The sequence below is a fragment of the Tetrahymena thermophila genome (genome assembly GCF_000189635.1).
Source record: "Tetrahymena thermophila SB210 genomic scaffold scf_8254504, whole genome shotgun sequence".
Classification (NCBI taxonomy): domain Eukaryota; phylum Ciliophora; class Oligohymenophorea; order Hymenostomatida; family Tetrahymenidae; genus Tetrahymena; species Tetrahymena thermophila.
In genome coordinates, this window is record NW_002476279.1 from 41,294 (window position 1) to 68,442 (window position 27,149).

General features: G+C 22.8%; 5 protein-coding genes across 5 annotated transcripts; 4 read left to right on the forward strand and 1 right to left on the reverse strand. All coding sequences in view use genetic code 6, as the record gives it.

The window, feature by feature from the left end:
* Positions 1 to 552: 552 nt before the first annotated feature.
* Positions 553 to 4,627, forward strand: TTHERM_01109860 (hypothetical protein; the record flags this gene model as incomplete). The annotated part of the gene is made up of 4 exons (XM_001030195.2): positions 553 to 1,463; positions 1,552 to 3,217; positions 3,301 to 3,797; positions 3,868 to 4,627. The coding sequence occupies exons 1-4, from the start codon at positions 589 to 591 to the stop codon at positions 4,625 to 4,627; spliced, it is 3,798 nt and encodes a 1,265-aa protein (XP_001030195.2). The 5' UTR covers positions 553 to 588.
* Positions 4,628 to 6,748: 2,121 nt separating this feature from the next.
* On the forward strand, positions 6,749 to 9,631 carry TTHERM_01109870 (cyclic nucleotide-binding domain protein; the record flags this gene model as incomplete). The annotated part of the gene is made up of 4 exons (XM_001030196.2): positions 6,749 to 7,028; positions 7,090 to 7,367; positions 7,429 to 7,572; positions 7,634 to 9,631. 4 exons carry the CDS (start codon positions 6,749 to 6,751, stop codon positions 9,629 to 9,631), a joined length of 2,700 nt encoding a protein of 899 aa, XP_001030196.2.
* A 423-nt stretch (positions 9,632 to 10,054) lies between these two features.
* Positions 10,055 to 15,016, forward strand: TTHERM_01109880 (cation channel family protein; the record flags this gene model as incomplete). The annotated part of the gene is made up of 9 exons (XM_001030197.2): positions 10,055 to 10,222; positions 10,270 to 10,429; positions 10,535 to 10,580; positions 10,646 to 11,247; positions 11,452 to 11,667; positions 11,722 to 12,274; positions 12,345 to 12,622; positions 13,121 to 13,258; positions 13,319 to 15,016. Exons 1-9 carry the CDS (start codon positions 10,119 to 10,121, stop codon positions 15,014 to 15,016), a joined length of 3,795 nt encoding a protein of 1,264 aa, XP_001030197.2. The 5' UTR covers positions 10,055 to 10,118.
* A 1,206-nt stretch (positions 15,017 to 16,222) lies between these two features.
* On the forward strand, positions 16,223 to 20,761 carry TTHERM_01109900 (transmembrane protein, putative; the record flags this gene model as incomplete). Its single annotated transcript, XM_001030199.2, has 7 exons — positions 16,223 to 16,338; positions 16,405 to 16,910; positions 17,032 to 17,702; positions 17,810 to 18,350; positions 18,529 to 18,809; positions 18,865 to 19,017; positions 19,079 to 20,761. The coding sequence occupies 7 exons, from the start codon at positions 16,223 to 16,225 to the stop codon at positions 20,759 to 20,761; spliced, it is 3,951 nt and encodes a 1,316-aa protein (XP_001030199.2).
* Positions 20,762 to 22,046: 1,285 nt separating this feature from the next.
* TTHERM_01109910 (cyclic nucleotide-binding domain protein) lies at positions 22,047 to 26,581 on the reverse strand (the record flags this gene model as incomplete). The annotated part of the gene is made up of 6 exons (XM_001030200.2): positions 22,047 to 24,041; positions 24,107 to 24,250; positions 24,307 to 24,578; positions 24,640 to 25,168; positions 25,235 to 26,492; positions 26,553 to 26,581. 6 exons carry the CDS (start codon positions 26,579 to 26,581, stop codon positions 22,047 to 22,049), a joined length of 4,227 nt encoding a protein of 1,408 aa, XP_001030200.2.
* Positions 26,582 to 27,149: the final 568 nt, after the last annotated feature.

Below are 27,149 nucleotides of genomic sequence, written 5' to 3' on the forward strand. Positions count from 1 at the left end.
TATTTTCAAATAAATATTTATTTTAAAGTTCTCCTTTCAATTTATTTATTAATTTATATCAAATTTACTATTGAGAATTAAATTATAATACATATCTAATAATTCCAATTCAATTTTTAAAAGCTATATATGTTTAATGATTTTATCTTCCAAAATTTAAATATTGGTTAGTATGTATTATGAAAATAATGTTAAATTATTAATAGAATTTTTATTTAATAAAATATATTGAAAATGGTTATAGATTTTATTTTTTGAAGAAAAAAATGAAGAAGTTTAATTATTTTAATTTTAATTATTTAAATATTTGTGTACGTACTGTTTGAAATGAATTGTTATTATTTTAAATTATAGATAATCCTCTTATTTGATTGAATAATAGCTGATATTAAAAATTAAAAAATTCTGTTAATCTTTAATCAAATTTTAGTTTTGAAAATCTAATAACAAGCAATCAATTGATAAAAATCAAAATAACTAATATTGATTGATTGATTTCATCTGTTTAATATCTTTCAAAATTTATATAGTTAAATTAAATATACAAATTAAACAGCTAAGTCATTCATTCAACAATATTCAAATATTATGAAATAGCTACATTTTGATAATAATTTTAAATCTGTAAATGGAATTAATTTAATGAAGGAGCTAGAAAATGCTCCATAAAAGCATTATGGTAATACTTAATTAGCACCTATGTAGCCATGCAATGACTTAGATTATAGAAGCAGAAGAAATGTTACTAAGATAGCATAAATCCTACATTAATAAAATTATTAATAGGTAGATTAAATTTCAAAATTGTAGTAAAATAAACAGCAGCAATAATCTGTTGAGAGGCTTATAGCATAAAACTAAGAACTCAATTCTTCCAATAACCAAAGCAAAAACACAAGTTCAGTTTTACTTATTCCTGCTATAAAAGACCTAAATTAAGAGAGGATACTTTAGAGATTGAAATCAAGGACTATTCACTCTGAGTAATCTTCTCCAAAAATGGAAAAAAACACTCCTTCTAATATGAACAGCGATTTTAGTAGCTATCAGTGCAATTTTCCCAAAGATTTTTCACCAAAGGTAACTGAATAGAATACCAGCTAAAATAGCATCGGATTCAACTAGCTGAGCAATCTTGTTTTCAATTAATGCTCAGTAGCTAGATCTCAAAGCAGAGAAAAGGAATTAATTTAATCTACCAATTTGAATAGCTTAGAATCTGAGTGGTCAAAAATTAAAAAGGAACATAATTTTGATAATAGGAGTTAGTCTCCCTTTAGATTTCATAGTCCAGTTTTACAAGGACAATAGCATGCTTCTAGTTAGCTGTCTTCTTCTAATATAGGCAATGAGTCAAAAATTTCAAATAGCTCGAATAACAATGCGACTTCATCTCTTTCCAGATAATTTGCTGATTACTAGTTTACTCAAAAGAACGAGTGGTGTAGTAGCTTAGAAAGATCGTAAATATATTTTTAATGATAAATTAAATATAAAATATTCATCTAAGTTGTTTATATAATTCTTATTATGTCTTAAATATAAAATTAGAGCTGATTCTACAAAGAAACCTTTTGAAAATAATAGCAGTTCAAATACAATTTCTCAAAAAATTCATAAGAATGCATTTGCAGGAGAGTACAAATAAAAGCAGAAAACTCTTATTAAAAAATCTGTCCCCCTATCAAAAATTAACTTAGAATTGGTAAAACAAGAATAACTTTCTGGGAGATAGCTAACAGCAGGGAGAAAGACTCCTAAGAGTAGTTAATAGTAGCAAAATTAAAAAAGCTCACAAATAATTATTTCATAAGTAACTCCAAATAATAATTAATATGTGTAAAGCTCTAATTCTTTATCAAATCGCTAGCACAGAAGCAGTTAAGATAACAAAGATGAATCTCATTTTTAAACGATTCTTGACAAATATTAGAATGTTCATAAAAGGCAATAAGTGTAGTAACAGTAGTAATAGAATCTCAACATGAGTAACTTAAGTAATAATTCCTCAAATAGCTTTCAGCCAACTAACTATTAGTGCATATCAACTTAGCCATTAAGTTTTGTGCAAAATAATGCTCAAGATATAAATAATATATCTAGTTTTGAAACTTCTAGCTTTTCAGCAGTTGAGAATAAAAGAAATTCAATTTATGATTCTCGTTAATCTTTTAATTTTAAATTATAAAAGGAAGATTCGCTTGTAAATAATGGAGTTTGTTCATAAACTTCATCTCAATAAATATATAACTTTACATCTAAAGTTATTAACCCAAGCAACTATTATACTTCCCCAGGATTTACTTAAAATCTCTCTTCTAGTTAACTAAACTAGCATAATTCAAAGACTTCTAGTATAAATAACTCCATACCTTAAACAATCTAACCATCTTTATCTTGTAATCTTTAAAGCAATTAAGCTATCCAAAATCATTCATTGAGCAATCAAGCAGTGATGGCTTCATAGTCAATTGGTAAAGGTGAGAGAACCATTAACAGTTTATTAAATGAGTAGTAAAAGAATCCTCAATCTAGCTCAAAAATTCATAACTAGATAAAAGTAATGTCTCCAAAATAAAATGATCTAAAAAGTATATCTCAAAGAAACAACTTAAATAAGTAAAATTCTAGTGAGAACATATCCTCTTGCTAGCAATTGTCATCCTCTTAGATATAAGTAGAATAAAATTCAATGATAAATAGCATTCAAAAGGGAGGTCTAGATGATGTTGAATTAACAACATCGAAGTACTATGGAAAAAGTACCATAATAAACTAACAAGAGAGAGACGTTAAGCAAATAATAATGAATAAAATTCACAAAATGAATGTTGCTAAGATATGCCTTAAGGATGAAGATTTAGGATCGTTGAGCTATAACAATTGTAGCAGCAATAACGATATCTAAAATAATAATTTTTAGAATGGTAACAACAACGATAAAAATGAAACAGAAATTAATAGGTGCTAATAACAGAATAACTTAATATCTTACAGTCCTATATCATCTACAAACTACGAGCGTAATTAAATACTCAATAGCTCACCCTAATATCAAAATAACTTATCATCTTCTGCTTGTTAGTTGCAAGTAATCAAGCCTGTTAGCTAAATGCCAATTATAAAATATTAGCCACAATCAGAAAGCAAAAAAATTTAGGGAAAAACAGTGAATTCCAATACCACTTCACCAGATAAGCAAGAAAATATCTCAAAGGTAAGACCAAATTCTTTTAATCAATATAGAAATATATTGAGAACATTAAATTAAAATTTAATGATTCTTTTTTATTAAATTAGGTAGGAGAAATAGAATATAAGCTTAAGTAAATAGGGTAGCAAAATTAACAATAAGCTTAATACAACCGTTCAAGTTATATACTACAAAATAACCAAAATACAAATAACATGGTTTTAAATTAGTATCAGATATAGTAACCTGCACAGAGTTAATTGCCTATATAAATTTTAAACAACAGCAATAATAATAACGTCGTCTAAGAACCTTTTAACTCTTTAAACAAAAATATGGGATGCTAACCAAGCTAAAATAATATTCAAACAAGCAGTAAATATTAAATAAATTTAGCTTAAATATTATAAAGCGATACAAATAAGCTCAAAGAGTCTAACACTTTTAACTAAGAAAATTTAGATAAAAAAAATCAAGGGAATAATAATTCATCTCAATATCATGTTTTTTCTTCAAATTCAAATAATTCTGCATCATCCTCATAAATGAACCAAAATTAAATTTAGCAATAATACTCTTCACAGCAATCTTATTACTAAAGAATGTATTTATTTATTTATTTGTTTTTTTTTTAATTTATCCAATTAATATAAATATATTTTTTTAAATCTTAGAAACCCACTGTAGGTTAGCACAAATATTAATAGGATAATATCATAAAAAGTATCTGAATAAAATAAAATTACTTAAATAAAACCTGTTTAAAATATTGACTAGTTTAATTACTATTCAAAGCCAATTTCTTAACATGTTGTTAATAAAAATTTTATCTTATAGCCTTAATTAGATTCAAAAACAACTATGATTCTTAAAAATTAGCAATAAATTCCTTAACAATAAACTAATTAAATTAGCCTCCCTGCTGATCGTGCTTTTTTGAGATCAAATTCTAGTGAAGGATAATTTTAAATTGGTTAACTATAGACTGCACAAGTATACTAAAAATAATAAAATTAAAAATAAATTGTATCACAAAATCATCACCATCATGAATCAGAAAACAACTATAAAACAGAAATAAATAAGAATGGTACTGTAAAAATAGAATATCCGAATTAACATGCAAACAATATTATTTCATATTAAAATAACATTTGCCTATCTTATAAATAAAATACTTCTAACAATACAAATAATTAATATAATACTATAGATAGAGATGTCAATACAAATATGCAAATCTAAAACTAAGAAAAATAACTATAATACTAAAGTAAATAATTTGGCAGTACTGATTAGAATCAGCTTACTTCAAACTAAAGCTTAAAATATTCAGATTAATAATAAGGGAAAAGGTCTTTTCTTAATAATTAACCTTAAAATAATCATGAAATTCCTAAGATTAAAAAAACAAGTTCATTTTTTGCTCATTGATAAACATAATAATTAGGAATTAAAAAAATATAAAATAATATGATTTTATTTTAAATTAAACTTATTTTCAATATTTTGCACAAGTATTTTTTTTTCTAACATTTCTTGCATTTTATTGTATAATTACTACTTATTTTATTTTTATATCAAAGTAAGATTCACGTTTTTTCTTTTAAGTTTAATTAATAATTTAAATGCTGTCATTTTTAATTAATAAATACTGATACAATTTTTTGTGTAAGTTAAATTATTCATAATACAATAAAGTAGAGGTATTTAGATTATTTTCAACGTAGAATATTAGATTCTTCTCTATATTAAATAAAATGAATAATGATGTGAACTAAATTTAAGAAAATCAGTTTCCCTAGTTATCTCTATTTGAGTAAAAATAATTTTTAGTATCAATTAATGCAATGTTTATGAAATTTAGATCAATCCTTTAGGTATTGCTAATGTATTTAATATATAATAAATAACAGAAAATCAAATTACTTACTAAATATTGATGGAGCAACAAATAGGAGATAATTATTTCAATATGAGTCTGAAAGAATGGATATTTGCAAATAAAACAGTGAAGAAGAATATGAATTAGAAGGAATTGATGATGAATCTTAACGATATTTGCCTATGGAGTAATTAAAATAAAATTTTGCCTTTTATTGATTTGATTGTGATTAAATTTATTTTATGTTTGTTTTTACAGAAGCCAGAGGAGCAAGTAAAATACCAATTCAACACTAAACTTTAAGAAAATTAACTCTTCAGTTAACTTAAACAGTCTTAAATATAATTTTAATAATGATATGAATACCTCATCGCCATATTAAACATCAATAGTGAATAGCTTTAAAATTAATTAAGATTTAAATTCCTTGTAAAATGATCAAAATAGCTAAAAGTTTTTCTAAAGAGAGGGCTCCAAAAAGAGGAGTAAACTTCTTCAAAGTGCATATGAAAAATACATGAAAAATAGTAAATTTGTAAATAACGACGAACAAAGCATGTATATATCATAGGCTAACATAATGAACTAAACAATAACAAATGGTATGTTAAATGGAAATAGTCCTATCTTATATTAATAAGAAGTTTATAAAAAAAATTATTTTATCATATTAGCCTATGTTTAAAAATTTGTAAAAGCTCTTCTGATTTAGACTGCCAAAAAAGATTTTAATGTGTTACAACAGTTTTAATTAAATATTATAAATGATAAATCTTATTATCCTGCCATTAATTTTGAAGCTAAGAATAAAGAAGAGAGAGGTGACTTACTTTTCAACAGGAGAAAGTTGCTTGAAAAAAAAATTATTAATTAAAATTAAAAGCATTTTAAGAAAAATTTCATCGAGAGAAGCTAAATTTTAAGTTACTTATTAAAAATAATTCTAGAATTAAAAGTATTTTAGCCTAATTCGAAAGCACTAATAATTTGGGAAAGTATACTACTTGTTATAATAATTATATAACTAGTGTTAATCCCAATAAAAACATGTTTTGAAGTTGATTTTTCAAATTTAGAATGGATGTTTATATTGTATTATGTGCCAATAATTTGTTTCACTATAGATATCTTTATTGGATTTCATAAAGGTTTTTATCAGTTTGGAATGGTTGTTTCTGATAAAAAGTAAATTGCTGAAAACTATATGAAGCTCAAACTTTGGATTGATATTTTCTGTACTCTTATCTTGATAGCCAATTTAGGTCTCAATTCAGCTCTTTTAGATTCTCTAGCTCTCCTTCTAAGGTTGTAGCAAGTAAATTTTAAATAAAAATAATTTGAAAATGTTTCTTTTTATTAAAAATGTATTAAATAATTTCTTTTGGAAAATTTATTATTTATTTAACTATTTTGAATAGATAGGGGATAAGAAACAGCAAATTAATTAGCATTTTTAAATTTAATTCAAATTTGCAATGTTCTATGATCTGGTAAGCTTGATTGTTTTAGTACTCTTTGTTGCACACATAAATTGTTGTGGATTTTATTTAGTTTCATAAAAAACTTAAGAATGGAATCTTGCAAATAACACTTGGGTGAAGAAACAAGGGATAGTGGAAGATAGTTGGAATATAAAATACATATATTCATTTTACTTTTCCATTATAACGATGATAACAATAGGATATGGGGATGTTTATCCAATAAATGTATATGAAATGATATATGTGATAGTGATGGCTATTTTTTCTTGCGGTGTTTTTGGATATTGTGTTAATACTATTGGCTCAATTTTTACAGAAATTTAATAAAAGTCAAAATAATTTCAAAAAAAGTTATATGACATATCAACTTACATGAATATAAAATCTATTAAAAAAGATACTTAAATAAAAATACTGAAGCAATTAGAGTACTTGGAGGACTAGAGGGATGAGATTTTGCTAAAAGGTTATCTGATTTTTTATTTTTCTATAAGTTTATTTATTTTTTATGTTTGTTTAATAAATAGGAGAGTTGATTTTAAAACAGTGCTCGGTAGAATTAAGAGAAGAACTAATTTAGCAGTATTTTGGTAAAATTTTAAACAACATCCCAATTTTAAAAGAAAATTTTACTACTCAACTCATTGACAAAGTAAGTCTAAGAATGAAGGAAAAAATACTAAGTCCTGGAGAATTGTTCATAATACAAGGATAGACAGTTGATAACTTATGTATTATAACTCAAGGAATCGTAGAGTATTCAACGGTTGATAGAGAATGTTAAAGGGCGTTATTATAAATATCAGTAAGCAAATATTATTTTTTTTATATTTAGATATAACAAAAGATTTTATAAAAAAAATTAGAAAGACATCAAGCTAATAGGTTTCCAATAATTTTTAACAAGATAAACCTCAGAAGTATCTATTTAAGCTAAAACAGCAACAACTTTGGCATTTATTTCTTATGAAGAGTTTTAAAGCATAATCAAATAAATTGATTTGGATTATGTAAATTTTGAATTTGTTTTTGTGCTGTTACTTTATTTAATCTTTTTAATTTTTAATTTAGGAAAAGTTTTGCATGGTCAGGGATTAGTTTAAGAACGATAAAAGATATTATATTAAATGCTGCAGCTGTGGATAATATGGACACGATTTAAATTTATGTGGTTAGCTTCATTATGTTGTTAACAGGTCTACATTTAGCAGGAGAATATTTCATAATTAGATCTAAGAAAAAAGAATGTCTCAATTCAGAAAAATATCTTAAAAATATAATACTTTGGGTTATAATCAATAAGTAAAATTAGACTTTAAATTATATAGATGGACTGCAGTATAGGAAATCTATAAAGACTATAAAGATATAAATATATTGTATGAGATATAGTATCAAGAAAAAGATAGGGATTTTTTTAGAAGATGTCCTAAAATCAAATAAAAGAAGCTAAAATTTTTAAGAAAACAATCTTTCTATGATAAATAAGCAGTTCTTAGCTAGTAAAAATCACTTAATTAAGTTAATTTAGGTGAATAATCAGAGCATTATAATTTTGATACTTAAATAAATATTAATGATGAAGATGATGAATAATAGTAAGAAAATTCATCATCTTCTTTTGAATCTTCGTCATTATCTTCTTCATCTAGTTCTGAAGAATCCAAAATAGCAAGGCTGCTTAATGATGATTAGAAAGAAGTTAGTTAGTATCTTAGATAGTAGCAAAATCAGTCTCAAGACTTTGATAAATCGATTTATTCTGTAAGTATTAGCTCTTAAAAAAATATTTAATAGTAAAATGGTGATGTGTAATAACAATTTGAAACATTCGATGAAATCAAAGATTAGTAATTAACTTCTTAAAAAGTAAATAATGAAATTGAAGATGAGAAAAAATTGGATTTTTAAGATTAAAAGTATAATTAATAAGCTAAATTGAATATACAATAACCACAATAGTAATAGAATTCAGAATAAAGTAATATATAAAGCGATTTAATAATATAATATTAAGGGCAATTTCTGTAAGATTTTAATTCTTAATCTGGAACAAAGCCTTAGTTGGTAAGGAATCTTTCAATTAACAGCTAAAGCAGCAAAAATAAGTCTTAAAATTTAGTTTTTTAAAACAGAATGTAAAGTAACAGTCTTGCAAGTAACAATAACTCAAGCAATTAAACTGAAAAGAGGCATTAAAGTGTAAATTTAAATCTAACTGATGAGGAATAATCTTAAGCTAAAACATCTAAACTTGGAGTATCAGATATTTAACAGAATTCTAATCCTAGTAAGAAAACAGAAAAGAATAATGAAAAGCAATCAATAATATCTTTTATTGAATAAAATTAAAAAAGAAATAAAAAAGTAGTATAATAAGCACAACAAATTTAAATACTTCAATAGTAATAAGAGTAACAAACATTCACAGTTTTAATTGAAAATTTATTTGAATAATTTAAAAAATCAATAGCTCCAAATAAATTATAAAATAATACTTTTTAATATCTATCTCCAAATATAAATTTGTAGCAGCAATAATAAAATTAAAGGTCTTAAACATAAATTAAGAGATCGAACAAAGATCTTTTATATAGTAATTCGATAAGCAGTAAAGAAGAATCAGGGATGATATAATAATAATAAAATGATACTAATACAATAACAATAGGATCTGAAAATAAAATAAAAATAGAAAACATAGCAGTCCCCTAAAATACTTAGTCTATTTAAAATACTATGACAAACAATAACTACAAAGCTGATCAAAACCATATTTTTGGCAAATTACAATTTAAATTTGACAAGCCAAAAGAATTTCAAATATATTATCCTCAATTTAATTTGCAAAGTATAATAAAAAGCTATAAAAAAATGAAATACTAATTAAACTAAAGAATAAAACCTAAAAAATTAAAATTTTTTACTGGAACACAATAACAAATAAGTCAATCTCCAACTATGTTCAAAAAGCAATAAAGGCCATTTTAATCATCAGTATTTAAGATTAATGATTTGAAAGGATAGTTAACTCACTAAGATGTTGATATGACATTTAGTTATTAGTGAAAGATTATGAATTAATTGTAATGGTTTTTATTAAAGTCAAAACCATGAATATTTGGCATAATTTTTTTGGAATTTTAAGAAATTGATAATAAAAAATTGTCAAAAATAATTCTCTATTATTTTTCTATTTTAACAAAAGTCTATCTTCAATATTAAAAAAAATTAAAATTAATTATCCATGTTTATATATTTGTTAATATTTTATTTATTTTATTAATTCTATTTCAATTTGAGACCAGTTAGTTATTTATATATATATTTATATAAATATGTATATTTGTTCCTATATTTTAAGTTTTTTTTTAAAAAAAAATTGATAGCTTTCATTTTACTTTGCAAAATATAAACTACAATATTTGATTAATTTAAACATAAAAGCTATTATTCTATTAATTAATTTATTTATCATTTCTATTTGTAATTACGAAGGGAAAAAGTAGTTAAAAACTAAGACTTTAGTAGAAATAAATCTCTAAGAATTTTGAAAATGAATAAATAGATAAAATAAAATGAAATTTTTATCAAAATTAATGAAGACAGCAAAATGGAATAGAACTTATTAAAAGACATGACTATAGAGCAAATGATTTAGTAAATAATTAATATCTTTATAATCTATAAAATCATACATTTTCTAGCCATCCAAATTAGGAAAAAGAAGAGGACCCTAGCTATTACATTAATAACGAAGGCGCTGATAATAGAAGAAGACTTTTTAACTCCTAATAAGAGAGTAACTTTTTTTCTAGGGCGAAATCCACAAGTTAAGATATTCTGTATTCTGAATATCCTGATAAAGTATCAATATTTTGTTTGTTTAAAATTTATATCAAGCCTACTTTGCATCTAATAATTCTACTTACTTAGTCACAATGAGTTAATAAAATTTACAAAAATATTTAGTAAAGTACTCATGGATAACGGAAGTCAAGATTTTTCTTAAATGATGGTATTATTTTAATTATTTATTTAATTAATTTAATTGGGCTCATCTAACTAAATATTAAACCAAAGATTAAAGCAATTACCAGCTACAGCAAGATAAGGAATACGATAATATTGCAAATAAATCTTAAGAAGATTAAAAAACAAACACTTTTAGAGATTCTCAAAATACAGATTCAGTGTCTAGCATATTTTAAAAAGAAAGGAAAAGAAACGACGTTAATTTATTAGATAACAGTATAGGATCATAAAAAAGCATGTTTCGAAATAGAAAGCCTTTTAGATATAACACTTTTATGTAAACAGAATAAGAAGAACTATAGACAAAAGTTAACTAAGCCTCTAAATTTAAATAAAATAATTAATCTTTCCACAAAAGTACTGCAGTAATAGTAGAATAACAAATCGTTGGTCATACTCATAAAAATCACTTGATTTCTCTTACATACTTAATTAAATTCGTGAAGTAATTATTACTACGAGTAGCATATTAAGACTACAGAATACTTCAAAAAAAATAACTACAAATTATATCTGATAAATCAATAATAGATTTAAACTATATAAATAAAATGTATGAATTTAATAATGAAGAAAATATTATCAAACGTAGAAATAATGTTCTGATGCTACAAAAAGGAATTTAGCAACAAAAAGTTGCATCATTGAAAGTTAGAATCTTTAATTGTTTTCATAATTACGTATACCTCTAATGGCAAAGATCAAAAGCTTTAAACCCATCAACTTTAATTATAATTTTTTGGGAAATATTTTTTTTATCCTTACTCATATTTTAGCTCATGATCCTACCAATAAAAGGGTGCTTTTCATAAGTTGATTTAAGTTCTTAATATTATTCGATTATACTTTATCAGATACCCATTCTTTGCTTTTGTATTGACATTATTTTTGGATTTCACACAGGATACTACGAATTAGGAAAACCAATTATGAATAAATATAAGATTGCTGTCAATTATTTTCGCCATAAATTTTGGATTGATTTCAGTTGTACACTTTTGCTCTCCTTTAATTTATACTTTGGTTCAAATATGATTGATTTCCTTGCTATGTTTCTAAGAATTAATTAAGTAAATATTTATCATAAAAATATTTTTTGCTTTTATAAAATTTTTTAAAAATAGATGAAAATTAAGATTAAAAAAATAGATTAGCATTTTCGTCTCTCATACAGATATGCATTTATAACATCAATTTTAAAGCTTATATTATTAATTGTGATTTTAGCTCACTTAACAGGATGTGGGTTCCATTTGGTGGGAGACTATACTAACTAATTATAAAGCCGTTCAAAATATGGAAATGAATATTATAATTCTTGGATTGACTATTCAGGTCTATCAAATTAAGACTGGTTTACTCGTTATGTGTGGTCAATTTATTTCTCTATCATTACTATGATAACAATAGGGTACGGTGATGTTGTTCCTATAAATATTTATGAAAAAATATATGTGATAGGAATGACTTTTGTATCTTGTGCTACTTTTGCATATTGTATTAATACAATAGGGAATATTTTTGCATAAAGACATAAAAAATAGAAAGATTTTGAATCTAATTAATATTAGTTGCAATCCTATCTAGACTATATGGAGTGCTCTTAAGAAACTTAATTAAGAGTCTTAAAATATTTTGAATATTTGAATGAACAATAAGAGGAAGTTGTGTAAAATGGTAATTTTACAATTTTATATTTTATTTTTGTATTTGTTTTATAGCATTTACAATATAATTAATCAAAAAGGTTAACAAATCTTCACAAAGTGTCCACCAGATTTATAAGAAGAGATTATACAAGAGAGAAATTATAAAATTCTTAAATAGATAGCTTTGTTTAGTAAAAATTTTAGCAATGAGTTTATAAATATATGTGCTAAGTTCATGGAGGAAAAAAGATTAGGACCAGGAGAAAAAATCATGATAGAAAACTAAATACCTTCATTTTTAGTTATCATAATCAAAGGAGAGGCAGAATACTTTTTTCAAAATATGCAGAATAAAAGATCACTCTAGTTAATTTAAGTAAGTAAATTAACTCTTTAAATTTAATTTGTTTTATTAAGAGAAATTAAATTTTTAACTAAAAATTAATCTCAAATATTTTTCGGATAGAATAATTTTATTTAAAAATAGATTTATTTTATTTCTAGATTTTAGCTTAATTTTTTAGTTTTTTAAGAATAATTTTATTTAATAGTCAAATAAATTTATTTTATTTCTAGATTTTAGCTTAATTTTTTAACTTGGAATTGATAAAATGACTATTATTTATTTATAAACTTATATAAAAACATAATTTATTTTTAATAGAAATAAATACTTATTTCATTTTAAAGATTATTTTTTATTAAATAATTAATTCAAATATTTATTAATTTTATAGTAAAAATATTTGTTTAAATAAATCTATTTTAATCAAGATAAAAGCTTAAAAAATTATTATTCATACATAAGACATTTTTTATTTTAACAACTAAAAAAATAATTTTAAATGATTTATTTATTAAATATTAAAAATAGGGAAAAGCTTTAGGGTTAAAATAATTTTTGACTGAAACCCCACTTCCTTTAGCTATTAGAGCTAAAACAGTCTCTACAGTAATTTAAATGCCATACTCATAATTCATAAATTTAATCAAGAATTTTTAAAATGACTTTGTAAACAAACATATCAACTCATAAGCATAATTGTAATTACTTTTGATTTTTAAAATATAGGAGTTGTTTTGCTAGATAAGAGATTAAATGATATTTGAAAATCGGTTTATTGATTAGTGCTACTCTTGCTTATAATATGGTCATGATATTTCAGGATGTCCTTAAATTCATTACAAAGCATAAAATTTTTTGTTTGCTAAAAAAGTTTTTCACTCTTCAATTTAGTAGAGAGATTCATCTTTTATGAGACAAAAAGGTAAGGAGAGAAACTCTTTAGCCGAAAGAGTCCACATTGCCATGAGCCTTAAAATGAAAAGGTTAGAGCTGATTCAATAAATTTATCCAGATTACAATGATATCTGCATATCTGACCTTCTGCAAATCTAAGAATTAGATAAGTTTTTTTTTAAGAGGTTTCCTAAAATTAAAGATGAATAAATAAAAAAACATATTTTTGTGGATGAAAAAAGTCAAAGCTATTTTAATAAAGATAAAAATGATCTATTTGATGAAAATTTTTCATTATAAAAATCAAATAATTCTTATGATTCTGATTTGAGTTAAGATATAACATCAAGTTCAGAATCATCTTAAAGCTCGAAATCTATTGAAATTTCTGAAACTGATTAAAAAAATGTTTAAAGAAAACCCTCATCGGCAATACTTAGTGATTAAAAAAAAAGAAAAACGTCAGATATGAAAAATATTTCTGAAAATCAATTAGAAAATATATTAAATTAAATAAATGAAGAAGATAAATTAAGTAAATACAATAATTCGGGAGGAAAAAGACTGTCTGACCTAAAAAATAAAAAATTAAGTCATTAATTAATAGATTTTGTGTTAGAATACATGAAATAATCAAAAATAGCATAAGATGTATCCAAAAATGAAATGACTTAATCAGATGAATTAGAAAAATATAATGAATAAAAACAAAATATTCCAGCTTTAAATAATAACGAAAACAGTTCTCACTTAGAGCTTTTGAGATTAAATTATTCAAAAGAAAATGCTATTGATGAAAGAACTAGCACTTATAATAATACAAATCTTGACAGCTCTCCTTCTTCTTATAAGCATAAATAAGTTTTAAATATCCAACAAAATCAAGAAAAATTTTTTAATCAAAAATCAATAGACAGAAAATTTTTACAAATACTGCAAAAGCAAAGCAATTAAATAAATTAACTAAAAAACAGTCTTAAAAATTTTAAAAATCAAGAAAATGGATAACCTAATTAATAAAGTATCACAGACCCAAATACATAAGAAAAAATGCTATTTAACAATTATTTACAGATTTCATAAATACTGTAATCTTGGAAGGTTCAAATCACTAAATAATTGAATAATTAGTAGCTTAAACCAAACTTAAAAAGCTTAACAAGTATAAAAGATAATAAGTCATCATTTTAAAAATAAAAATCAAGAAGCAATAAATAATAAGACACAGAAACTCCTAAGTAAAAAGAGTTTTTAATTTCTGAGAGCAATGAATTATTAGGATTTACCAATAATAATTTATTTGGTAAATTAGACATAGGTTTTGAAAGTGTTAAAGACTACCAACGTTACTTCCCAAAATTTAATATGGCTAATATCATAAAAGGATACAAAAAGATTTTATAAAGATAGTAATAAAAGGTATTAAAATAATATGGCACAGAAAAAAAAGTTAATAATCATAAACATTAAAAATCATTTTTTCCTAGAAATTCTATTAGATTTCCTTAAAATAATTAAGAATTAATTTGAAAAGCTTAAAAAAACTAATTTTTATTAATTAATTTGTTTATACTATAAAGCAAATGCTTAATATCAAAAATTTTGAAAAAAAAAGATTACTTATTAATTTTAATTTTAAAACCATTAATTATTTACTTTTATTTTTAGTGTATTCCATCACTATTTTATATAAAAAAAGTAAAGCTAAATATTCAGTTAGCAGAAATTAAGTCTGTTTTAAAGTTTGATAATTGAAAATTAAATATTTTTTCAAAAATTGTTTGCATAAAATTAATTAATTTTATGTCTTTAGTGTTTGTGTATTCTTAATTTATTATTTTTTTTAAAAAAAAGACTATTATTCTAATTAAATATTTTTCCATTACAGAGAGAATAATGTCTGCTTTAAAGTTTGATAATTGAAAATTAAATATTTTTCAAAAATTGTTTGCATAAAATTAATTAATTTTATGTTTTTAGTGTTTGTGTATTCTTAATTTAATATTTTTTTTTAAAGAAAGACTATTATTCTAATTAAATATTTTTCCATTACAGAGAGAATAATCATTGGATTCATTATTTTGTTTACTTATTTTTCTTAATTCTAACTGTTTTAATTCTTCATAATTTTAATAGAAAAAAAATGAAATTATTTTTATATTTGCTTTTATTAATTATTTTTATTAAAAACATAAATAATAATTTCTACTTATAAAACTCAAAATATTTTAAAAAAAAAGCTTATTAAAATATAATACAAATCAATTAAAATAGATTAGTTTTATTATTAGCAATTTTTAATTAAACCAAATTATTCAATAAATAATCATTTCAGTAAAATGTTTATTTTATAAAATTTTAAATTCAAATTTTTTAATGAATTATTTTATTTTTAATGAAAAGACTATCTATAATTAATTAGTTTTAAGTAAGCGTCAGAGCATTAAGCTAGAATATTTTTTATAATGATCTCATTAGTTAATTTTCTATTTAATAAACCTATTAGTTTATAAAAATTTTTTGTTTGGGATGTATTTATAATGCATTTTATAATCTTTATGTTTATGTGATAATTTTGCTAGTTTTGTGGATAATAAATAAATCATCATCAATTTTAATTTGTTTATAATTAAGGTTTATACATATATAAGTAGAACAACAAAATCACAGCAAATATATTAAGCAATTTAAGTTAAAAAGTGATAGGGATTTTTATTTCTATTAAGAATTAATATTATGATTCAAAAAGATTAATCTATGATACCCATCAGCTTGGGTTAAAATATGAGCTTCATGCATAATAATAGCTCTAGCAATGTTTCAAATTAACAAATTGAGAATGAAAACTTTAAGTAATTTATTCAATTATTTATTTAAATAGTTGCATCTTATTAATATTTTTATATAAAAAACTAAAGTCCATTAGAGTTTTATTCTATAAACAAAGAAGGAGCTGTAAACAGAAGGAAGCTATTTTCCTTTTAAAATAAAAGGGATAACGATGATTTTTAGGATGATGCATTATTTAGTTCTAATGTCCAATAAAGCTCTGTTTTTTGTGATAAAATGTAATTTTTGAATAAAGATGATCAATAATAACAAAGTAGATCGCATAAAAAATCTCATAAAAGCTCTAGATCTTCTACTATTGTTTAGACATCAATTCAAACAGATTTGGATAAAATGAGAAAAGAATAGTGTATTTAAAATTTGAACGCATCTTATAATGTAGATGAAGTATAAGAAAATGAACATTTATAGAAAATTAAATAAGAAGATTTATCAAATTAAAAGCCATTTTGCTAAAACATATAAATAGAGAACTAGTAAACAAAATCTTATTCAAATGAATAATATGACCTGCTATATGCTCCAAAATAATAAGATCTAAGTTAATGTTAAAACCAATTAAGCATTTAAGAGAGTAATTAATTTAATTTACTAATATTTTTATGATAAAAAATATAGATTATAAACTAACATTTTACTTTTAATTAATTAATTATTTATTTATAACCTCTTAAATGTTTATTTAATTAAAAAAGAATTAAATGTTGCTATGAAATTCGTTAAATAAGTGTGGCATAGAATTTTAAGTCGTGATTTTAAAATGACTAAAAAATTTCACTACAAAGCTATCTCTGATAAGTCTTCTTTTTATGATAAACATTAAGAAACAAAATTCCTTTCAAATAATACGATTAGTAGTAAATTTATTAAAGAGAAAGAAAAACTTTACTAAAGTATGTTCCCAAAAAGTTAAATAACTTGCATATAAAAGACCCAGTAGTTTATTTTTTCATGCTTAATCAAGCTTAATATAGTTATCATCAATCCACACTTTTGTTTATCCTTGTATGATCCACTAAATATCTTAAAAGACATTTTTTTGGCTATATTTTATATTGTCCTAATTGCTTATTTAATATTTTACATCTCGATTTAATATGTAATAGACTAAAAAAATACCCAATTAATATTATATTTAGCTATGTTATCGCTTCTTACAATAATAGTAGATTTTTTCATAAAAATGAAAACTTCAGTTATATCTTAATCAGAAATTAGTTGCATTCCAAGAGACATTTGCTCTGAATATATGTCTAAAGAGCTAATATAAGATACTATATGTATTATTATAATAATACTGTCATTTATAAATGAAATAATTTAGCCAATATTCTTACTCATAAGCTATCTAGTTATATTTATAAAGGTAAACAAATACTTTGAATTATATTTAAAATTCAATTTTTTTTTTAATTCAATTTTTAAATTTTTAGATTTAACTAATAAAATTTTTTTTTAACTTTAAATAAATAGATTTATAACAGATTAAACAATAATGGTTTATTTATAAAATTTCAAATACAAAATAAAATGATTAACTAGTATGTAAGTTTATTCATCACCATAGCATTTGTTGTACACTGTAGTATAAGTGGTTTAAATATTATATCAAGTATTTCTAAGAATTGCAAATTCTATAGTACATATCTGATCGAATAATACTAAAACAATTAAAATTGCTACTTGTAAATTTACCAATAAAATTTTAGAATCATATTTTCTAGATTCCTAAGCTAATCCTAAAGATACAGCGACTTAACTAATAATTTGAATGACATGGAAGCTATTTACTTAGATATTATCAATATTTTTGATATAATCATTTTGTTATATTTTTTTATTATCTTCTTTAACACAGTTATAAAGGAACTAAATTTTAAAAATGTGAATTAAGAACAGATTTCAGATGCTATTTCTTTCTTGAATAACAGAAAAGTTTCCAATTAAACAAATGCTATTTGCATATAATATCTAGAGAACATGAATAAATGCTTATTTTAGTAAAATCTAAAAGGTAAAAACATTTTTTTTGATTTTAAATTTAATTATAAATTAATGCATATCTCTATTAAATTTAATTTGAACTAATTTAAGTATATCTTTTTTAACTTTAATCTAATAACTAATTTGTTTTGTTTTTATCTATTTAATTGAATTTTTTTTGAATTAAAAATAATTTTAAAACAAAATAGGATTAAGTGTTCTAGAAAAATTTCCATAATAACTTAAGCAAAAAATAAAAATTGAGAGTTATTATGCGTTGCTGAATTCTGTAGAATAATTCAAAAATAACTTTAGCAAATCATTTTTAAAGTAATTGGCATATTTTGTGAAAGAAAGAGTCATTTAAAATGATGAAATCATTTAAAAGAAAAATGTTGTTCTCGACAAATTATATCTTTTTGGGAATTAAAATTTATTAAACTATTTGATAGAATATGGTGATGTTTAGAAAAATATTACTGAGCTTTACGTAAAAATAAATAAACATTTTTTTTACATTTTTACATTTTTTTAAATTATTAAAGTAAAGAGAAAGAAATTTAATTTATCCAGACCTTAAATACTTCTTATCAGGAATTTTATGTCCATACAGCATTTAAAGTAAGAGTAACAATATCGTTCCTTTTATTTCAATAGAAGATTTTCAAACTGTGATTAAAAACTTTGAACCAGATTACGTAAAAAAAAAGAATCAATTCTATTTGTATTTAATTTCTTCAAAAAAAAATATAAATTTAGGAAAAATATTGCATGATAAAAGATAAGATTTAATTTGAGCTCATTTCATTTAACCGTTGCAACAGCTGTTTGCAATATAATCATGATATATTGAAGTGCTAGATGTTACACTTTTACCCTGATAAAGGAATATTTTATAAGCTATCAGATTTTTAATAGAGACAGTTTAAAAATAGATACAAGTATGAAAAGTAAAATTCATTAAAGATCAGAGAAAGTATCAGATACGATTTGATGCTGATTAGATTGCGCTAGGTTACAAAACAAAATAATCTTAATAATACAAGATACCTATTCAACCAAATTTTGACCTTATAAGATTCTCACTTTTATAAAATATTACCTAAAGTTAAGCTTTTTAAAAGAACCTAAAAAGAAAAATACCTTAAATAACTTATGCTGAAATCGAATTTAGAAAATGTTTTTGCTCCTATTGAAGAACATTCTCCTTAAATAGAATAAAGATAACAAGCCCCACGTAGCACATTTGTTAACGTAGCACCTAGTTCACTTGTACATTAGCAATTATATGAAAAAGTACGTATTTCAGAAGAATAAAATTAATTAACTCCATCTATAGAAGGTGGAAGCTAAAACAGTAATAATATTATTAGAAAATCTCTTAAAAAAGAAAGCTAAAAGCCCATTTAACGAAATTCTCTGTCGGGACAAACAGTTGTTGGAAGTGCATCGCAGTTTAGGTCATCACAAGTCATTTCTTAATAAAATGTTTAAAATCTTTTTACATAAAATTATCATGGGATTTATTCAAATTTATCAGATAACTTTAATAGCTAAATGAAAAACGAGATTAGTTCTCCTACGAGTAATATAATGATAAACCATGCTGAAGATGGTAGCTAAAATGTTAGCTAAGTGTTTGAAATGTATGATGATGAAGAAGGCAATAAAAATAAATTCATCAATAACAACAATATTTATAATCAAAATGGTAATACTGATTAATAATAATAAATCATTTCAGAATCTCCTAGTTATCTTACAGCTGTAAACGGATAAAAAGATAATCAGTCTGTTTTTTCAAGCATTGATATATCTGAGATGATGGCATAAAAGTCTTCATAATTTGATAATGGTTTAAATGATAAAAAGCAAAATCTTCAAAGATTAAATAGCAAGAAAAAAACATATCAGCTCTCTGTTTTATATCCAATGATACAATAATCTTCATAATAGTCATTCTCAGTATTAGAAAATTAAAAATAAATACCAAAAAAGTCTATAAGAAGCTCTGCCATGTTCCTCGATGAAGAAAACTATGAAAACTACGAAATTTTAAAAGCTTTTTTCAGTGTGTTAAATAAAAAAAAAAGAAGGCCAAGTGCTAAAGCATCGTCTTCTGCATACTAGAAAGATGGCAATTTGCTTAATTTAGAATCTGAAAATGAATCTATGAAAGAAATAAAATTATTAATATAGTAAATAAACAGAGGCAATAACTATTCTGATCACTTATTTGGTCCTTTGGAGTTTTAATTTGATAAAATGCAGTAATTTAAAATTTATTATCCCTCATATAACTGTGACAAAGTCATTTCAAAGTTAAACAAAAAAATTATCAAAAACCAAAACTTTTAAAGAAAAAAAACTCTCATGTCTCAAAGATAGAAAACCCAAGTCTCTTAAAAGTAAAAAAAGAATAAATTAGATTAAATTTAGTGAAGTTTATATATATAAATTCATAAAAACTTAAATTTTTGTTTTGTAAATTTTCCATTAACTAACATATTATCAATTAATCTATTAATTATTAGTATTCTTGCTTTATTGAGGATTTTTCTTATTTACCAAATAAGCAAAAGGTTTTACCAAAAAATTCTAAAATATTTAAACTTTAAAAGTAAAGGAATCAAAAGAAATTTATTTATTGAGTTAGTATTAAAATGTGATTAAATATTAATAATAAATAATATGTTAAAAATAAAAAAAACTTATAAAACTAATAATAAATACATATTATATAGATTTTTTATAGATTACAAATTAATAATAATAAAAATATTCTGCTAAATCATCTAATATTAATAGGATAAATCCAAAAAAACTTTTTAAAGAGAGAGATTTGTTAATTATTCAATAATCAATTTTCAAATTATTTGATTAATAACTATTATTATTTTATAACTATTCTTTTTGAAATTAATTTAATTTATAAAAAAAAATACAATTAGATAATATTATATCTGTATAGTTTTTTCTAAAAAATTAATTACAAAGATAATTAAAATGAATACTTTTTATGAAAATTTACAAAATAAAATTATACACATAGAAATATTTTTTTAAATTCATATTTCGCTTGGTTTAGTTAGTTAAAATTAGCTGTTTTAGCTATTAAATATTGTTATTTATAAAATTCTTTATCAATATCTAAAATTATAATTAAAACGAAAAATGATTCGTTACCTGAAATTTTTTTTAATAGAAAATTTTTAGAGTATTCAATCATAAATGAAATTAATCATTTTTTTTTTGTTAATTTATGAGTTTTTTATTGTTAATTTTGGACATTTCAAGTTAAGAGTTAAATCTTTTATATTATTATAGGGGGTTAAAAATAGGCGGAAAACCAGCAAAAAATAAATATTTTCAGATAAATGGTTATATGGCCGAATGACTAAAATGGTCATACGGTCGATCCCTAATAAATACTATTCAATTTTATATCAAAAGTATACATATTGGTAGTTTTATAACAACTATTTTTTTGCTGTTTTTATTTATAATAACGATAAATTAAATGAATAAACTTTTTTTATAAATATTAATATATTTGTTTTAAAAAGGTATTTTTATTGGTTAACTAATAGTATAAATATAAAAACAATATAAATTTCAAATATTTATAATAAAAATAAAATTAATCTTTATTTTTGATAGTACTATACTACCTACTTACAATTTTAAATTAAAAAAGAAAGCAAGTATCAAACTTTACAAAACAAAATCATGAATGGTTAAATGAAACCATGTTATTTCTTTTTAAAGGTCCTTAAGTTGTCTTTTTAGGATACAATTTCTTTCTAATACTTTGATGCATAGTCATTTTTAAAGAAGTAGCTTTTTTAGTCATGTATTAATCTTTCAATTAATAAATAATAAGAGATTAATATTTCTTATATGCCTTTATAATACTTGACTGGTTATACTTTGGATAATAATACATAAACTCTTTAGCAATATCAAAAAAGAACTCGCATTTGCCAAATAAATGAAAGTTTTAAATTTTGTTGTCTAGACTGATATCCATTTTTAAATTGTCTTTTTAACTATCCTTGAAGCCATTATGTGAAGAAGTAATACTTTATTATCTGTTATTTTCTTTAGATACCTCTTACTAACTTTACTTATTATTAGGTGTTTGATTTGATGGTAGGTTAAATCTCATAGCTTTTTTCTTTTTTTTATTTGCAGCTTATGCTTAAAATTGCTAATTAGTTAATTGCTGCATGCTAGAGACTTAGAAATAGAATTTTTCTATTTGATTTTACATTTAACTTATAATAGAATTTAACATAGATACAACTGGAGTTCCACTATTTTATTCATTCAATTAGTTAGCTTGTTAATGTGGCTAATTTTATTGTTGCTATTGTTGCAATGCGATATTATTTGAGCTGTTGATTTAGCTTGCAGATAATATTTAGGGTTCTTCATCATGAAAAGATTTTGAGTTTTCAAATGTGAATTTGAAAGAATTAATATTATTTTTTTCTGATGGGGAATTTAATTAATTATAATTCATTTAAGATGGCAGTTGCTATTATTAATTTATTTATTACTGATTTTGCTAATTTAATTATTAATTTTACTATTATTGGTTAAAATGTTGAAGTTATGACTAGATTAGTTGTTATTATTATTGCATATATTATAACTGCATAAGAGAAATGTACTTTTCTCTCAGATTACTTTAATTGTTACTTAATATGGATCTTCTTTGTTAATGGATTTTTTCAAGTATAGTGTGCTATTACAAAGGATAATTATTTTACTGTGGTTGGATATTATCTTCTGGCTATTTTTATGACACTTAGTCAAAATAAATAGGATTTGGAGAATTTTATATATTTTGGGAAGTTTACTCAAAATTTTCTATTCTCGAATTTTTTGGTGTTTTTGTATTTGATTTGGATCTTCTTGGTTGGAGGTAGTATTACTAAAAGCCAGACTCATTTTAATTTTTCTTGTAATAATTTTAGTTGTTAACAAAATCAATGTGAATTTCAGAATAATCAAATTTAGAATCAAGAGGAATCTAAGAAGGCATTAAATTTGTACTTAGCTAGTTACTGTTAAGACTGTTAACTGCTTGCTCATATTATTGTTATTATTGCTATACTTGTGGCTGCTAAGGAGTATTTTAAATATCACTGCTATCGCTGGAGTCTTCACTTTCACTTGTTGTCATAAAGGAAGAGGAGGAAGACGAACTTAATTCTTATTTTTAGTTAAACTGATTAAAAAAGAAATTGCTCTCACTCTTTTGTTGCTTAAATCCTTTAACTTTAACTTAAGGGTAATTATATTAAACTTCATCTTTTTACTCGTCTTTTTTTAAAAAATATGACAGCTTGATTTTCGGACATCTTAAATAGAATTCTTTATCCTTTTCTATCATCGTGCATTCTTATTATACATCAGTTTCTTCATAGTCTTCATAAATTTCTTTAACTAGGCCCCATCTAATCAATTTTAAACCTTACCTAATGGTTTCATTGCTAGTATAGGAAGAAATCTGCTTCTTTTTGTCCCTTCTATTTGTCTTTGTTCTATCTTGCTGAATGTTTAACACAAGCTTATTAAAATAGAGAGATTTATTAATTTTATAACAAACTTAAGGACAACTGTATAAATTATGTTAGAATTAACCACAACTCTTACAAGGATATTAGTATCTCTTATCATTTAAAAATTAATCTCTCAAGCAGCAAGCTTTTTCCTATAAAGAATATACATAATTTTTCAATTAAATTTAATTTTTAATAAATATTTTTTATATTTTACTCTATCTTAACCAAATTATTTTATTATTTCTTCCCATTAATGAAAATCTATATATGCTGCAGTAGTAATTCCTTTGCTTCTTACTGATATTTCTGATGGCTATTAAGTTATGAAGCACTTTAAATCTATCATCTTTTCGTCATACTTTAAAAATAAATAATACTTGGTTTATTTATTTAATTTTAAAGAATTTTAATTACATCGCATAAATTTAAAAAATTCCCGTTATTTGCTATAAAATATTCTGTCTATCCTTTTGTAATAAAAAATAGATGTTTCATTTATTGACCTTTCTAAACTAGTATTTCGCCTGGAGCAAATCTTCTTTCTCTCATAACTAAACTAAGTTGAATAAGGAACTCTTAACTAAAAGTTCCTTTAATTAGCTTGATAGTTTTAAGGATTCTCCCAAAATACTCTTTAAGCAGCTCTTCTTTAATTTCTTAAGAACATGTTTCTAGAATTTTAGCACCTTTTATGTATATCAAATTGTCATTAGTTATAAACAACATAATTTTAAATTCATAATTTACCTTCTGTAATATTTGAATCCTGAAAATCCTCAATGAATTCTAGATATTTCAAAACTCTCATTTAAGTAGATAATTAAACTTATCTTTCATTCATATAGCTAGAAATTAAGCTTTGCTTATTCCTGAAATCCTTAGTCTTTTTCTAAATATCTTATATAATACTGCCTATCAAATTTACACTGAATGCAAATAAACCACAGCTAATAAAGGCCATACCCAAAACATATATCTTTTCATAGTAGTTTAATGGATGAATGTCGCCATAGCCGATTGTGCACATTGAAATCATTGTAAAATATATTGAATTAATATACTATTCCCCAGCAGAAGTATTCAAGAGATCATTTTACCTCAGCCAATTGTTTTATATGCCTTGCCATTCACTGTAGATTGCTACAAAATGAAAACCACAACCAAATATATGAATTGAAAGAAAAATGAAACAAAATAATTTAATTAGCTCTTGCAAGGAAGATAACTTTTAATAAAGTTATAGATTTAAATTTGTTCTCTCAATTTTTTCTGTAATCTAAATTTTTATTTTAAAAATCTATGAGTTTAATTTATAAAAATTTTAATTTATTTGGATGCTTACTGAGTTTACCATGATCAATAGTGCTAAAAAATTTAAAAGTTTAAAATCAATAATGAAGTTAATGGCGAGTAAACTTAAACTTATAAAGTTAGTCTTAAATTTTTCTTTGAAGTATTTTTCATAAATCCTCATTCTAACCATGACTATTTCTCCGAATTCATAAAACCCTGTATGAAAGCCTATAAAAATATCAGCAACGAAGACTCCAACCTAAAAATAATTCATTATTTTTAAAACTTTCTTTTAGCTATCAGTTAAATCAAAACTCCATTCTATTGGTATAGCCAATAAAAAGAATAATATGACTAAAAGGAATGCAATTTCCCAAATAAGTATGAAAGGGTTGTTGGGCTTAAAAATTATAACTCTTTTTAAAATTTATTTTAATATCTTTCTAGTACGAATCACTATGCTAAAAATAAATTTTTTCATGATGGATTCCTTGTGGAAATTAGATAAATTATAGCTAGAAACATTTATTTCACGGATAAAATTGATTCTTTCAAATATATTTCGATGTTTCACCTTTTGAATTTCATCAATCCTCTTTCGTTAGTTTTTTTAAATAATAATTGCATTATCACCAATAATTCTATATTAAAGAACTGATAACATATTATGCTTTTTATACATATATCTTACCAAAAGCGATTTTACAAATTAGAGGAGATATGAAAAAATAACAATCTAATTTCTGAGTTTTATTGCTTCCTATCCCTCTTCGTTTTATTTACTATTAACAAATTCATCTGCATGATTATTTTCATATTAAAAGTAGTCTTCAGTTACACCATTTCCAATATTAAGCAGTTATTAATCTTTATTCTACTATTAATCATTTATAGTTTTAATTTTCTACTAAATATATTGGTTTCCCTTTTTTTAATTTGACTTTATAATTTATTGAATATCATTGTAGTTAATCTCTTTTTTTGACTTTGTTCTAACTATTTCACTCACTTTTGAGTTCCTTTTTAGTTAATCTGTAGATGTAATATCTAAATTTCTAGACTATTGTTCATCCATAGCTAACTCTAACTTTGAATTAGCTTTTTCTTACCTTTCAGAGTAATCTACTTCTTTATTTTTAAGACATTAATTGGAAAACACTTAATCGTATCCATGAAGATCTTATGAAAATGAATCAATCGCATCACTTCCTTTTCTCTATAAAATATTTGTAGTAGAAATAAAACTTGAGGCATTAAACATTCTCCTTCTATTATTTGCTCCTTCAACATTAATAACATAATCATTTCTATAAGTAATAAACATTTTATAAATTCAATTATGCAAGTAGGTGTTTTTAATATGATACGTTGGGCTCTTGGCTTGTTGAGCATCCATTTAAAGAATAAATGATGTATATCAATTGATCAATTAATAAACTAAAAATATATTTTATTTATCCTTGCAATGTTCTGTGAAATTAAATCGAATATTATTTATTTGTTCAAAATTTTGTTATATTAATAATATACCGTAAAATGATCTCTATTAGTATTTGAGTTCAGTAAGATTAAAAACTATAATTATTACTTGTAAATAAATTAACAAAACATTTATTATTATAAGGTACGATTATAAAGTAATTTATTAAAGTAAGTTATTATTACTTTATAAATGTACTGATATAAGAAAATACAAATATTTCAAACAAAAAAATTAATTAAAATATGAACTGCAAGAGAGTTAGCTAAATAACTGTTGGCTAACAAATTAAATATAAAATTGATTTTAATAGCTTTCATTTAATTTTACATTATTTTATATATAATTAATCAAAACGAAACATATTCAAATATAAAAGCTAAAAATTATATCAAAATTTCACTTAGAATTAAAATCTATGAAAAGTCAAAATTTAATAATAGCTAGGTATAATTTTATATTTTTATTAATTTTAAAGCTATTT